This window comes from Trichoplax adhaerens, genomic scaffold (genome assembly GCF_000150275.1).
Source record: "Trichoplax adhaerens TRIADscaffold_21 genomic scaffold, whole genome shotgun sequence".
In the NCBI taxonomy this organism is placed as follows: Eukaryota; Metazoa; Placozoa; class Uniplacotomia; order Trichoplacea; family Trichoplacidae; genus Trichoplax; species Trichoplax adhaerens.
In genome coordinates, this window is record NW_002060962.1 from 140063 (window position 1) to 157268 (window position 17206).

General features: G+C 34.7%; 1 protein-coding gene across 1 annotated transcript; it reads left to right on the top strand.

Annotated features, from left to right (window-relative positions):
• Positions 1-947: 947 nt before the first annotated feature.
• TRIADDRAFT_32080 (uncharacterized protein) lies at positions 948-2940 on the top strand (the record flags this gene model as incomplete). Its single annotated transcript, XM_002117003.1, has 4 exons — positions 948-1043; positions 1387-1469; positions 2431-2658; positions 2805-2940. The coding sequence occupies 4 exons, from the start codon at positions 948-950 to the stop codon at positions 2938-2940; spliced, it is 543 nt and encodes a 180-aa protein (XP_002117039.1).
• Positions 2941-17206: the final 14266 nt, after the last annotated feature.

Here is a 17206-nt window from a genome sequence, read left to right on the forward strand (position 1 = left end):
TGTACTGTACACTGTACCCTACAGTATTTGTATTGTACTGTTGATGACTGCCTAATGCTTACAGTACTTACACTACGGTGTACAGTACTATATATTGTGAATACATAAATATATACTGTACAGTATTCCTTAGTCCGGAGCCATTTCATCTTACGTAGAAATAGACGAAGGACGATTATTATTACAGTAATATCTAGATTTAAAAGTCATCAAGCAATGAATTATTATAATATAATCTTCTGTTTTTTAATCTTGGCTGTCCTAAAAGGCGTATGTGTCCATGGAGGTTAGTACGAATATTGCTGTATGGAGGATTAGTTTAGGGTATAGTGTGACATGTCTGCAATTTGCACATTACTGTACAGCACATTCCTATCTAGCTAGTAGATTAGAATATCGCTTTCCAGTTTTTAAACGTATTCCGGGTGAAGGAAAGTACTCGACGAGATTGCAATTCATCGGGATTCTGATGTATAATTTTATGAACTGATTTCCACTTCTAGTTACTTATTGCACGCTAGTAAGCTTGCAAACAAATAATATCATGATTAGGCGAGACCGTGTAGTCTGATAAGATGGAGGTAATATTCGTACGTATGATTCAGATTGCAGATAAATCAATACTAAAGATAGATTGGAGACGATGGAGATACAGATAAATTGATGGGCGTATGTTTTTTACATTTCTACTATATTGTTAACGTAGCGTTACTGTTTAGAGATGTCGAAATGGTATGCAACAGTGCTACATCACGTCGAGTTGTTAACTATTTGTGTAAAGTTTTCATCGTTTTACGCGTATGTTTAACAGTTTATAAATTAATGATATGGTAATGGATTGTGCTTCAACTCGACAGACATAGACGTGTTACTATATACTGATGGGATTGTATTTAGTCTCATAATCCTAACTGTACCTTTACTAACCTTCTATGACAGGGAAAGAAATGACATGCGGCTCTGCTGTTAAACTAGTCAATATAAAGTATAATGCTCGCTTACATTCCCACGATGTGAAATACGGTTCTGGTAGTGGACAGCAGGTATGTGTTGATTTCATCTTCATTTATTGATCTGCTCTACAGATGATACTGTTGTAATACTGTATGTATATGCTGTAGACGTATATAAACTATGCATGAATAAATCTCATTCTCTTAAACATCGTTATGAGTAATATAAGGAACAGGAAAGGAACTTTTGTTGTTGATGCTACCCCACTGCATTCTTGCATGCTACGCCTGCAAATGTTGAGATTATTATTAACTTGTTACATATTCTGCAATATCACCATGCATAGTATCACTGCATAGCATGTAGATTTTACTTACTTACTCGCCTTCAGGTTTATGATTTACCTTTCTTACTACCTCCTCATGATTCTAGTCTGTCACTGGTCAACCAGCTAAAGATGATGTTAACAGCTATTGGATTATCAAGGGACCTCATGGTAAAGATTGTCTTCGAGGGTAAGGAGAATTGATAAAATTCGTGCGTTATGGTGTAGTAATACTGATATCGTCCATGGCATAATACTCTCTACAAAGCGGTAGAATCTATCTATTACATAAGGCATCATTCTTCCCCTTGCAACTAATTCCTCATGGAGTTATACCATGGACTCTTACATTTACTTGATAAATGTAGAGATCCATGGTACAACTAAAATGTACATTAAGCGTATGTTATAATCAACTATGGAGTTTTGCAGTTGCATTGTCCATGTTGGACATGCTAGGCATCCATCATTGATTAGCTTCCAATAGGACACAGTATGGATATCATAATTTGTTATCATTTGTAATAATGACTATGGATTGTAAATGAGTGAATGAGCACCAGTGTAGATGCGAATATGGCCAAGCTGTTGTCCAATCAAATTTCGCCACGAAGTGATGCGATGTCCCTAAATAGTACAAATAGTACAGTGCTGGAGTCAGCCAGTGTGAATGCTATACTTCTGAGTACTGTACTGTACAGTGTACAGTACAGTAGTAACGCTGACTGGATACTGTACTGTACCGTTCCGTACTGCATCGGTCCGTAACTGGTCCGTTCTGGTCTAGACCGGACCGATTTTTCAGGTTTGGTCCATACTGTTACTGTACTGCAGACACAGACTGACGTTGCCCGGAAGCTCGCAGCTTTTAAGAGTATATTGCAAATATATACTTCTTATACACGTATATAAATAATACAAATTATTTATATTATCAATTAATTATAACGTATATATACAATCATCTCATTCATGGCTAGTTCGCGCTTGAAATGAAACACAGTTTTGCTCTAGTTTAGTAATGTTACTACGAAATCCTTATCGAGTTACGGCCTATGCAAGTGCTATTTTGATTGCATTGATCTATCTCATTATATACTATACGTATTCTAATAAAATCTGTATTTTTCCTTTATTAATCAATTTTGAAGGACTGCAATCAAGTGTGGTGCTACGATTCGGTTAATGCACGCTGCAACTGAAAGCCATCTTCATAGCCATCATTTCCCATCTCCTCTTTCTCATAATAAAGAAGTTAGTTGTTTTGGTGGTAAAGACAAAGGGGATCACTTAGACAATTGGATGGTAGTTTGCAATACCAATCGCAAATATTGGATGCGCGATGAACAGATTCGCCTAAAACATGTAGAATTAGCAAGGTATGTGCAGTAAATGTCAGATATATTTTACAATGGTACTTTTATGCTATACCTAACTCTGATCATAAATTAATAGTTAATATTTCAATTAATGCGATAAATAGCCACAATTTTGTAACCTGTTTCACTATATTACACATGTTTAGTTATTTGCATCTAACTGGTGACGTTTTCGGCCGACCAATAAACGGCCAGTACGAAATTTCTGGATATCATGCTACGGAGCGTGGTAACTTATGGAAGGCTGCGGTAGGTCCATGTTATATTAATGTTTTACATTGATGATAAAAGAGGGTCGATTATAATTATTGGAAAGGCAACTCTGATAGTTATTAATCTTATAGGAGGGTGTATACCTTACTGCCAAGAAAAACTAAGAAAGCTACAATCCTATGATCGTAAAACATACGCCCGAATATAAAATCGTGTTCACATTGTAACTATAGAAATTGAATCTCATACATGTTATCTAACTACATAGAAATTGCGTTAATGAAAGTTTAGGTATGAAAATACTCTTTCATTTGCGCAGCATAGCTGGTATGATTAAGTCCTGTTGGCGAAAGAATTCTCCATGCCAGATAGAATTGTAGCATCTACAGATGCTTTGATAACCTTAAGATCATACAATACTGATAATTCGTGTTTTAGCATGCTGTTACCAAATTTATATTGTAGTAAATACTGTAACAAAGTACGCGTACTCGTGAATCAATACGACATACTGTATAGCTGATTTTATCAGTCGTAACTCACATATTACACTGCGATGATGTCGATTTAGAAATATACAACAATAAGGTGAGGAACCTTCTGATTTACTAAAGTTCAATGTTTTCCTTTTTATTAACCTCAATAAACTTGGATTCACACATTTGTAAGCATACTTGTAATGAATGGCTATTTCGATAGATATATGCAATGTACTGTACATTGTAATATAAATCAGAACTTGTTGCTCATAGGCTGCTTTTGCAACTAATTAATAGTATATAGTTAAAGAGCAATCTCCCTAATTAGTCAGCTGCAAAGCTGAATGGTCTATGGTAAATTGACGAAATTCTTATCGACATCATGTAGCAGAAAATAACATCATAACTTTTTTAAATAAGTCACAAAAATTTATATCAAATACTGCAAACCTTTAATAAATTCTATATATTTTATACATTATAACTACATGTAGATAATAGATAGATTATAGTAACATAAAACTTCTTACGGCATAAGTTATATCAAATAGTGATATATAGGTAGTTGTAAATCATCTTTTAATTAGCGAGACTTGTTACTAGCCTTCTTGGAATGAAGCCAGTAGCTATCATGAATAGAAAAAGCATCCACTGATACAGATAAAACTTTTGATGGTATCTCACGGAATTGTTTAGCTCCGGTATAGTACCTATGTGCAATTGATCGGAAATGTTCAGTCATAGACTAATTCAAATGAGATCTTACGATGGTATACGTACATAAACGATAAAGTTAGCTTTTCGCATAAGCTATAACTATATACATAATTATATTCTTGTAAGCACGAATGCAATAACCGTACGTATTACCATGGACCTCTAGAGATTCTAGAGGTCCACGGTATTACAGCGAACTTACTTAAAGGATTTTTCAATCATATTCGGAAGCACAAGCCTTGGTCCAGTACCGAATATTTTTTCGGCCTAGGGGTAAGCAGGTATTTAAAAAATCAACTTAATCCATATTATACTTCCATTTACTACACTAAAAGTTGACAAATATCTAGCAGACTGATAAATCTAAACTTCCTAAATTGTTACCTCCTCAATGTCATGAAAAAATGCATACAATCCACGAAATTTGCTGCCATTTTGATCTCGAAAAAGTACCATAAAAATGCTTGCATCTGATTCTTCCATTGCCTAGTAAAAAAAAGTGAGAGTTTAATCGATGGTGAATACTTATGATTTATATTGCATATACATGATACAGTCAAATATATATATGTACTTAGTGTATATTTACTGCCAAGTTAATAATCCTATGTAATTTTCAACTTTATAAAACCTTTTTCGCATAAATGATTTTACAAGAGTATTTACAATAATTAATTATTGGTGACCATATATCCTATGACTTAAACTTTTATGTCGTAGATTTGTATAATATAATCTTCATGTTAAGAAAGTATATAATCAAATTATTAAAACGCATCACTTCTAACTCTTTTAACAAATATTTCTGGTGTTGCCTACCGACAAAGCGTGTTCACGTTGATCCTTATTTACAGTTCCAGCCAAACAGACATACTCTAATGCATTTATCAACACTTTTTTATTAGACTTCACTGACGGTTTGACATAACACGGAAGTGCACCTTAGATAAATATCAATGATATCAACTCGTTAGTATCCAAAAGTTTCCAGCTGAAATACGTGTGTCCTGTACAGTATACTGAACCGTAGAGGGATTACTGTTATAGAATAGCACATTAGTAACAAGACAATTTAATGTATTTACCACTTTCTGATCCGAGAGAATTTATAGAATTAGACGATCCATAGCGAGAGCTTGCAGCCGATAATGCTCCAGGGGTTGCTGCTTTACTGCTACCTCGAATCTTAGAGCCAATGCCATCGCTTTCATGACGTTGAGAATTTCTCGATGGCGATGCAGCTACTGCTCGTGAACATTGATAAATTTGAAGTACAATAAGTATAAGAAAAAGTTTAGACTAAGTAGATAATGCCGTTATTAATATATGTGATAGTGTATAACCTTTCCCCCGATTCGAAGCAGAAGTATTTCTGGTATGATTTTTAGGTGGTAGCTGTGACGCTTCCGAATGACCTTTAGACGTAGTCTTTTTATCAGCCATGGCTTTGGCAGCACGGCTTAACGTCGTGTATGTAGATGTACCCTGACTACCATCACGGTGTCCTTTTGCTTCCATACGGTGCGCTTGAATTTTTTTTCTAATAAATATACAAAGTAAATAATTACATACAAAAACTGTTATGAAGGTGCTATGAGTACATCGAAGCAACAATATTCGATTCTAATGCTCGCACATATCATGATTACCGTCTTTCTTCTATCTTTTTTTCGTGCGCTTGATGTGCTGCCTCTCGCTTGGCTTTATCTTCTTGTTCTTTTTGATGACGAAGTCGTTCAAATTTAACCATCCGCTACAAGATTTAATCATAATATTTTCAAACAGTTACTACGCGTTTATGATTTAATCGTACTAACATAATACTATAGTTTATATGTAACAATAGATGTTACTGATTCGTAATATTATATCTCTTACATGCTTGTTTTCGTTCTCATCTTCAGTAATAAATTCAAATCCTTTAGATTCTTTTGATTCATCACAACTAGAATTATTACAATTTCCGTGGACACCAGTTTTCTTTGTTGAAACTTCCTCATCAAGTTTATGTTCATTTTCTAATTTTTCAGCTTTTTTACTTTCAACTGTTTTTGAACCTGAACTGACATCTCTTTTATTGCTCTCAGGATTAAATTTACTCGGTCTGTTACTACCAGATCCAGTTCGACTGCGATGACTATCGAGCTTTTTATTGGCAATTGGTGAATTTTTACGCCCATGTGTCAAATCTCTATTCGGTTTAGGGGAATGTGAACGGGCTTTACTCTCAGATGCAAGATTTCTTTTTCCTGCGGCGCCAGCAGAGACTGCCTGATGACCTTGGGGTGTTGTATTTTTCGAACTGTGCGGGCTAGAAGGAATGGTCTTGCAGGACGATGATACTTTTTCTTGATTTCGAGGACTAATAGAGTTTAATTTTCCTTTACGATCGCCTTGCATCTGGTTTGGGGACCCAGCAGGGGAAGATAATTTGTTTTGTTCTTGGGTTTTGAGAGATTTAGGTCGGGCTTTCACTCTTCTAGTTGTACTGTCATCGATGTTGACTTCGAAAGATAGGCCTGTAGGCTTGGAATTGCCAGTATATTCATCGTGTTCTTCTTTCGTATTTACTTTAATCCCTAGAATTTTAAAAAATGTATGTTGCATAACATTTTCCTTATCAGTAACAAACTGCCGTTTAAGTTCTTCATCCTGTGCAGTTATCGCTTGTCTTATTGACGTCATTTTTAATTGAGCTTCATTTAATTTGATCATGTCTGCTTTGGACATCTTGCTTATTGCAGCCGAGTAATTATTACTAGTTTCGTCTGCATCTGTATTGTTTTCTGATACCTGTGGAGCAGTGATAAAGTCTGAATTTGAGCTGATAATATTAACTTCAGAGTCATCTAAGTTAGTTATTTCTGGGTTGGATAAATGATTGTCAGTAACTTTTGTTGATAATTCAACTTGAGCATCTTCATCATCGAGAGAAAAGCTATCAGAGAGTTCTACTTTCGAAAGCAAATTGGACTTTATTGAATTGTCGTGCGATTCATTCGGTATGCGACTGTCAGCGGTAGAGGTAACGCTGTAGCTGCTAGAGCAGATGTGCGTCTTCCTATTGCCATTCCCTTAACAAGCAAGTCGAAAGTTTTGAAGTTTTAAGTGTGCTAGGTGAATATTTTTAAGGCTAAGTTAAATAATGGTTATACTTACTATCATACTCGAAGAGACGAAAAAATTCAGAAAGGAATGCTACGATATTAGATTTTAACATCGTAAATCCGTACACGATGTCTTCAATTGAGGGAAAATGCATTTTACGCGATAGTTGTTGTAAACATATATTTCGAATCAGTGATAAATTTTCGAGTTTTTGTTCAAACGAAGGCTTGTTATGGTGAATATCTAAAATCAGTTAAATGAGCATGTGCAGCATAAGTGATGACTTTAGTGCATAATACGTTTTTGGTAATAGCCTAGTACGCAAAGTAAACATTGCACGTTAGGATCTACGGTAGTTCCTAGCTCTAAATTTAGCTCCAACGTTACAAAGATTTCGTGCAAAAGCAAACAAAAACGTGCATTGACAATTTTACAAATATCAATAATATGGAACTACAATAATTCGGTATAACGCTAGCGTAAATAGAAAATTCGGTGTAATAAGTTGTTATGAACTGTATTTGTAGCATAGTTATACAAGGAGTAAGAACTCTGCACAAAAATATGCATTAATATTCGGCTTTAATACGCGCATATATATTGAATATTAATAAATATTATGAGAGCGAAAAGATTTAGTCAGCTTAATATGGTAGATGAGATCAAAAATGGATTCTTATTAACTACTTTATCTCGGTCAATATCGTAACACTAACTAAATATACAGATATCGATACAGCAATGCTTACGAAGCACGTCATGTTAGATGATAACCGATATTAATTTGTAACATACGCTGTTGCTTTAAAAACGCAATAGCTGACTAAATTATATTGCATGGCATAGCACGGTAATTACCTGCTAAGTCGATTAAATTAGGTTTGTAGTAGCTGATAACAGCTGCTAGACAGCAACCACTACCCAAATCTTTCAAAAGGTCAAACATATTGGGGATCGTCGGTATGTTAGTATCCTTATTACTTTCATTCACTAAGTCACATATTAAGTTGATCCATGTTAATAGAGCTTCTTCAAGGTTCGACAGTGATTCGTTTGCTATATGTTCACGAGCGCCATCTAACCTCCTATTAATAGTTATTTAATTGCAGCTTTTTAACGTGAAGTAGTTACTGTAAAATTAAATCTCAAAGAGGGAATTTATACTTAAGAAACACCTTCGCATAATCACTTTTCGTATACAGAAAATACTTATGTTACATATCGGATATTGACTAATACCTTAAGGAATCAGTGAAAGCTGAGACGCTAACGATATTATTCACATAGGCATCCATCATCGCATCAATTAATGTCGTATGGGAAGCCTATCGCATGGATTTACATGATGAAGAGATAGGACAATTATGAGATACAAGTTTAATATAATTCGCTGTTAAACATATGATATAAATTAAGAGAGTACAAGTTTCAAAATTTACGTTAAAGTTGGTAAATTCGTATTAATAATGTCTACATGATTGCACTTTATTACAATATTGCATTAAAATTTCGAGTTCCTTACCACATGTAGAGCACTACGTCTATTAAGTAATTCCAATGAAATTGATGCAATAGGATTTTGTTCAGCATTGTGACCTAATTTTCCCAATTTACGGATAACACTCTCATGTGTAGTGCTGCCATTAGAAGGTGGTGTAGGTGCACTTTCTTCAAATAAATTTGCATAAACATCTTCATAAATCGCACCAGATGTTAATAAATCGATAGTAACTGGATCGTTGGGATCGAAGTCCTAATCAAATTATAAAGGTTTTACTTTAAAAAGTTCAATACTTAAATTTTAACATTCGAAAAACGATTTTACAAAAGGATTAAGTCTTCAGACCTTTAAGTAAAGTTGAATATGCCTATCATAACAATCGAAATCGTAAAACATCACAGTGGATATAATGCTTTGGCGACTAGAACTTACTGAAGGATAAATTTATTGTGTTGTTGCTACTACTATATTATACAATGATTTTGTGATTTCTCCTCCTTCATGAATACAGAACAGTTTAATCGCTAGAATTGAGCGGTGAGGAAAATCTTGAAATAAAATTACTGCGTAATTTAATACTAAGATAGGCAGTACGACAGAAATTTAAATACTGCAATTTTATTTAAGGGTAAATACTAGTATGCACACATACAAATGTTAACGCACCGTTTCAATGAAATAAGAACCGATGCCGGTATTTATCATCAATTATCATTAAATCTAGTTTATTATGATGATGAATGATTTCTTAGACGGACTTATGGACGAGTGGTGATTATATTTGTAAAAACTGACTATAGATAAACTATGACAGTAAATTGGCAAGTATAGGAGACGATAGTTTGTATTAGTTCCTTTTCTTAATGAATAAATTAGTAAATTTAATACGAGATCCAAAGCTAATATTCATGCAATACTATTATACAGATTTTACCTGTAATATTACTCTCTGATCTTAATTTATCTATAACTACTAACTGCTGCGATTTGACAAGTGTGTTATAATCGCTTCTTTTACTGCCATTATATAGATATATGCACATTTAATTGTATTATCTAGGATCCAGATGTTTTTGTTACTGGTTTACCGATCGATCATGCATTACTTTAAGACATTACATCGGATAGAGAAATGAGAAAATAGTTTATGAGTTTTAACAATTACATTCTCACAAAATTAGAATATTTCACAATCTATTCTTCTTTTGTAAAGGCTTTTTTTTATACGTCCTCAATTAAACCGTATAGTACTTAGATACAGAAGATATAGGTTGTGATAATTGAAAATTTTGGGTGAAATCTTGAAAGGGATTATAACTTGAGAACTTTAGCTCTCTTATGTGTCTCTAGTAATTATTAATTATGGTTATACAGTACTGTATAATACGCAGATTAATAGATAATACAAAATCCATTGTACAATACAGTAGTTGATATTATTGCGTAAAATGTTGAAAAAGGATTATAACTTTTAAGATTTTGGTATTTTTTCTTCTTGTACGCCTCAAATATGTAATTTTACAATCTACAAATTACACAGAATCTATGTTATGATAGTTGAGAACTTGAGGTTTCTGGGTAAATTATTGAAAGTAATATAATTTGTAGATTTTAGTATTTCATCTTTTTTTTGGATCTAAATGCTTCTATAACGTGTGGATGATATGAGATTTTGTGGTATAACCGTTGATATTTCTTGGTAAAAATGTGGAAAGAAATTATAACTTGTAGATTTTAGCGTTCAATCCTCTTAAGCTATCCAAAATAATTTTTGAATGCTTCAATACAGTATATGAGATTGATAACTTGACACTTTCTGGGTAAATTTTTGAAAAGGATTTACGTATTTCCTGAAAGTTTACTGTCCTATAATTGTCATTGTGAATTACATTTTAATATAAGAAATGCAATGATAATAATTTAATTAAGAATAAAGATGTCAATTTATCAATTGTTGTGGTGTATTTTAAAAGGGAAACCTTAACGAATGCCGGCCGGTTATTACAATATAAGAGTGCCATTCTTGTATAAAAAAGTGACGGAGTGTCAACTTTTGAGCAGCGTTGACGTTATACAAATTAAGAAAGTGCAGATATATACTCAGTATTATGTTACATATCGAGAACATAACTGAAGATTGAATAAGAAAATAAACTATCACAAGCGATATCAATAACAATTTTTGAGTTCATTACTATTATTTTAATGACCTTCTCGGTTGTATATCAGTTATCAGTCAATTTAAAGGATGAGAATTTTTGATCGGACAAGATTTTGATTGTTGTAATTGATACTGAAAATTGCTTTCGCATCATTTGATTGTAGTGTTATCAAACCAATTAAACGAGTAGGTAAATAATGTTTCCAGTAAGATGTACGGTAAAATAAGAGGCCAATGCAATAAATATATTTATAGCCGTCGCGAAATAACATGTAGGCTACGATGTTCAATTTTATATTCACTAAGGTAATGTACGTGCATGTATATCCAAATCATTTTTCGATCGAAAGTTAGCACTAAATACGTGTGCCGTGGATAAGTTGATTTATATTGTCACTGTCAAATACAGTTTCATCTTTACACTTCTCCAGCACTATAGAATTCAGTTATAATATGATATTACGTTATTAGTATCTGAATAACAGTCAATTAGTTACGCTCTAATTGCCTGAAGGTGTATTGGGTAAACCATATGTAAGAAAATTGGTCATGGGCGTAGTTTTGCACATCAATACATTTTCCCAGACTTGCCAGAATATCGTACAGTATCTAAGCTTGTAAAGTTTGGATAAAGTCTTGAACTACTTTATGATTGTAATGGAATAGTACCTTTGTATATACCTATGTAGCATCTTATACAAGTATCGGTGGATAATTTAAAAGGGTAGTATCTATCAAATCTTTATTAACAATTTGCATTCAGGAGTAGACATGGTAGAAACAAGAGAGACACATACACTCGAGGTCGTCCATTAATACAGGCACTGTACTACCGCTATTGGATTATTTTAAAAAGAATAAAAGTAATTGTAATAACATGCACGATGACTACTCTTTTAAACGGTATAAAAAAAAAGTTGACATGCTGTCAACGCCAATGAGACATGTGGAATAATTCTCAGCAGGGTTTAAATTGTACGTTAAGCCACTAGCTTAGGGTAAACATTCGACTATCCAACAAGGGTATTTGATAACATACGAGTAAGTTGTTACATGTCGTATCCAGGCAAAATATGAACAAAACAGATTCTCTAGAAAGTTTAAACTAATACGCTATGTCACTAACTCAGGATAAGCATTGCTCAATTATGTAATAAAAGCATTCTGGTGACATTAGTTCAGTTCTATACATCTAGTAGAAATATAAGCAAATGAATGTTTTGTGGAAGTAGATTCGCAAATCAAGCGATATCCCTATACATTCATAATAATTATATACATTGTATCGAATAAAAACTGGAGTAAAGTATGATAGAGTCTAGGTCGTTTAATAAGTTTCACAATAATAACAAACTCTATAATACCGTAGTAGAATTTGCTATATTGCAAATAGATATTGAGTATTCCATAGTACGGAATTCTTACTGAGAAGGCAATATCTGAGGGTAATGATGTATTTACAAGTATACCGGGTATGTTAAGAGTCTAACTCGTTTGACAAGCTGGACAAGAATAACAAACTCTTTTGTGGTAGGAATTAGCCATACTGTATGTAGACGTTTATTGTTCCACACTCAAGAAGGCACCATCTGAGAAGGCAATGGTGTATTTACTACAAGTATACCGGGTATGATAGAGTCCAACTCGTTTGATAAGCTTGACAAGAATAACAAACTCTTTTGTGGTAGGAATTAGCCATACTGTATGTAGACGTTTATTGTTCCACACTTAAGAAGGCAGCATCTGAAAGCAATACTGTATTTAAAATTATTTACAACGAGTTTTAGAAGCTACAGTATTTTAGTCCATTTCAATCTGGTAATGGCTACAAAGCCAGCACTGAGCAGTGATATTGTGGAATGATGATGATTGCTCATTTGAAATATTTACAAAGTGACTGTGAATTGGATAAATTTAGAAGAAATTTATATAATAATAATAATAATAATACTGTGCATTACTGCTGAATTTGTATTGATGGCGTAGTCTTGGTGTATATGAAAATCATGAATACAGGCATAAAGTATTCCTTGTACCGTAATTGATTTCACCTTAGGGATTGTGTAGATTGTAAGAAGTTTACACTAGCAGAATTCGATCTCTGTTATTCAATTTTGACTTACTTTCAAGTTGGTTATGCTTGCGGCAACATCTTTTGTAATGAGACCAGGAGAGCATTTTGTCGCTAACCAACGCAGACAAGCGTAAAATTTCGCCTAGATAAGAGAGAAGGTGAATTGAAATAGAGCGTGAATCCATTTTTGAGCAATTTGCGTTGACAAGGACACGATTGATGTCATTTTAACATTAGATCCTGTTATGCTGTCAATATCTATTGTAAAATTGCTGGATATTGCAAAGTTCTCATTTCATTATATCGTTATGAACAGCAATGATGGTGTTGATACATGTTTATCAATACAATCGTTTAAGAAGAGTGACAACACTGTCTGAGCAATTTTGGATTACGTTCAAGTCTCAATTTATTTAATTTTGTTTTATTGTAATATCTAGTGTCCAATCGTTGGATCTTGCGATATTATCATTCTATTACTAGTAGCAAAAAGAGTGTAAAAATACAATCTTCTTTGGATAAACAATTCTGCTAATAGACAGTAAGTTATTTTGGATTGTATTGAAGTCTTGATTGGTTTTAACTTGTCTAATGTGACAAAAATAAGTACTGTTGTATTAGTAGAGTACGTTAGTGGAATAAGAGTATGGTTGGCAGTAAGTGGAAGAGTGGTGGAAACTTTCAAGTGGAGAATATGTTGACAATTTTGAAGGGCATCTTGACGAATATATAAGATTATGATTCTTGTAAGGTTCTTAACATGATTGCATTACCAAGGCCATATCTATCGTCTACTCTGCTATACTGTATTTTCAAGTAGGTTGATAACATTTTCAACAGTAAGACACTGTGTCTAATCTCGTTAGCAAGAGTACAGTATTTGTATTTGTATTGAATCATCATCTGAATTTATGCAGTGATGGTAGGAATTGAACATCTAGCAAAGAGATGAATCCGGATGATTAGACTGCTATACCAACTACTAGCTCATACTCGACGCGTAGATACAAGTTTTTTTTAATTTTTTTTTATTTTTTTTTTACCTTGATTGGATCGTACTGGTTGACTGAGACGATTTGTGCCATTGGTAATCAATTTTGAATGTCAACTTTCTCTTCAATCTTGGACGATCTTGCGCGTTTACAAGTGATGATATCAATTGCATTCGTAAGTCAATCAATTGCCTTGTAGGATATTTTACACGTGAAGTAACGTTGGCGAATATTAGCTCCAATTGAAGTTGCAAATCATATAGAACCTATGCTAGCGCAGTTGTTAATTGTATTGTAGTGAATCAAAGCGTTGAAGACGTTTGAGATTTAAATCTTACGACACGAATCAGCCAGCAAATGGCCAAGTCAATGGATCGAGATTGGACCAGCTGTTACAGTAGTGATTCAGACTTTGACAACGTACAGTATGATCAGGGCTAATGGTCACCTAGTCAGGGACTACTGTACAGTACAGTATTGGATTGGCAAGAATCCAGTACTTTACACTGTACAGTACAGTGGTTTGTATTGTACTCCAGGGAGTACGGTACTGTAAATTCCAGGTTCTCAGACTTTGACACCGTACTGTACAGTATGATCAGGGCTAATGGTCACCTACTGTACTGTACTGTAGTCAGGGACTATTGGATTGGAAAGAATCCAGTATTGTACACTGTACAGTACAGTGGTTTGTATTGTACTCCAGGGCGTACTGTACTGTAGGCGAGCTATAAATTTCAGGTTCTCAGACTTTGACAACGTACAGTACAGTACTGTATGATCACGGCTAATGGTCGCCTAGTCAGGGACTATTAGATTGGAAAGAATCCAGTACTGTACCAGTAGACTACAGTACATGTATGTCCAACTTTGAACACTGTACTCTACTGTAGGTCAGCTATAAATTCCAGGTTCTCAGGCTTTGACAACGTACAGTATGATCAGGGCTAATGGTCACCTGGTCAGGGACTATTGGATAGGAAAGAATCCAGTACTGTACACTGTACAGTACAGTGGTTTGTATTGTACTCCAGGGCGTACTGTACTGTACTGCACACTGTACAGTATGTCAAACTTTGAATACTGTACTGTAGGCGAGCTATAAATTCCAGGCTCTCAGACTTTGACAACGTACTGTACTGTATTGTACTGTACACAGGGACTACTGGAATAATTGGATTGGAAAGAATCCAGTACTGTACAGTACAGTGGTTTGTATTGTACTCCAGGATCAAGTGTACTGTACTAGTAGACTACAGTATAGCAAAACTTTGAATACTATACAGTACAGTACTGTATTTCGCACTGGACAGTATTACACAGGGGCGTGTAAAATGGGAAATGTCTTACCAAATGCCAATCGCTTTTTTCTCCCTTTAACAACAAGTCATGCAGATTGATGATGGTTGCAGAAAGCATCAGGCATGGATGGGACAACTGATTTTGCACGCCTATGAGTATACCAAAAGTATGTATATACACTTGTACACAGTAAATCGGCTATTTTGCTAGCCGTTTCCAATGGACCGCATGGCTGCAATGGTTGACGATATTGTACGATCGACCATTGTCATGTAGTTTTACACACTGTACTTCAAAGACAGAGAGACGGTCGTGTTTTAAACGGATTGAACTGGAGACGGATTAATCCGGCAGCAGGAAACAGTCAACGAATAGAAAAATCAAAGCTTGCATGAGTTGCATCCAATTTTGAACTAGCTTATTATGGCGTACTACTCATACAGGGTCTCCATACAGGCTCTCTAGTGTACAGCTATCCATAGCGACTGGTGAGAGAGTTCAAAGTCCCTGTTGAAGGAGTCTTGCAATCACATTCGTTGTAAGCAATTTCATGCCATTTTACGTATTATACAAAGTAGTTTATAATAATATCACGGTTAACTTACTGTAGACTCCATTCCAGCGGAGACGAGACAGGAGGGGGCGAAATTGACTACAGCACTGTCCCCCCCAAAATAAGAATAATATTATGATGATGATTACATTACTTATCAACGCAAACTACGCTATCCACCTACTGTACTTTCGTTAGTCTTCATGGACAGTTGTGTGCGCATATGAATTCAATCATTACGGTTAGAAAGAAGTTCAACCATTTTACAGGTCATTTCCTGTCTCTATAACGGTGCTACACAGTATGCTAATCGATAGCATTTTTTCGCATTCGATTGATCAAAAATTGCCTACTTGAAAGTACTGCACGATGACTGTCGTTAAGAGCAGGGACTATCATGCTTGGAGTTTACCTGCACGTGCAAGAGACCAACTCTATCTGTAATTGTAGACCATAGACTGTCAACTGTACAGTTTACACTATACCAAATACTTGGCCATTTTGCCAATGTGTGTCATTTCAATGGGCACTTTAAATATCAAATGACTTTCCACACACCCTGTTCATATTGAAAAATAGTTATACTGCAGTTTGATGCAAGATCAATACGCCAAGAAGAGAGTCTTGGAGTTGACCTACACGTGCAACAGGCTAACTCTATCTGCAATTTTAGACCATAGACTGTACAGTCTACACTATAATACAAGCCATTTTGAAAAATAATTGGACTGTACTTTGATGCAAGATCAATACGCCAAGAAGAGTCTTGGAGTTGACCTACACGTGCAACAGGCTAACTCTATCTGCAATTTTAGACCATAGACTGTACAGTCTACACTATAATACAAGCCATTTTGGAAAAAATAATTGGACTGTACTTTGATGCAAGATCAATACGCCAAGAAGAGAGTCTTGGAGTTGACCTACACATGCAACAGGCTAACTCTATCTGCAATTTTAGACCATAGACTGCACAGTCTACACTATAATACAAGCCATTTTGGAAAAAATAATTGGACAGTACTTTGATGCAAGATCAATACGCCAAAAAGAGAGTCTTGGAGTTGACCTACACGTACAAGAGTCTAACTCTATCTGCAATTTTAGACCATAGACTGTACAGCCTACACCATAATAGCCAAGCCATTTTGAAAAATAATTGGACTGTATTTTGATGCAAGATCAATGCGCCAAGAAGAGTCTTGGAGTTGACCTACACGTGCAAGAGACTAACTCTATCTGCAATTTTAGACCATAGGCTGTCGACTGTCTACACTATAATAGCCAAGCCATTTTGAAAAATAATTCGACTGTACAGTACATACTGTTTCATAACATTTTGTCACTTTCGGGCAATATTTTTCTTTAAAAATACAGTACTTTGATGCAAGATCAATACGCCAAAAAGAGAGCCTTGGAGTTGACCTACACGTACAAGAGACTAACTC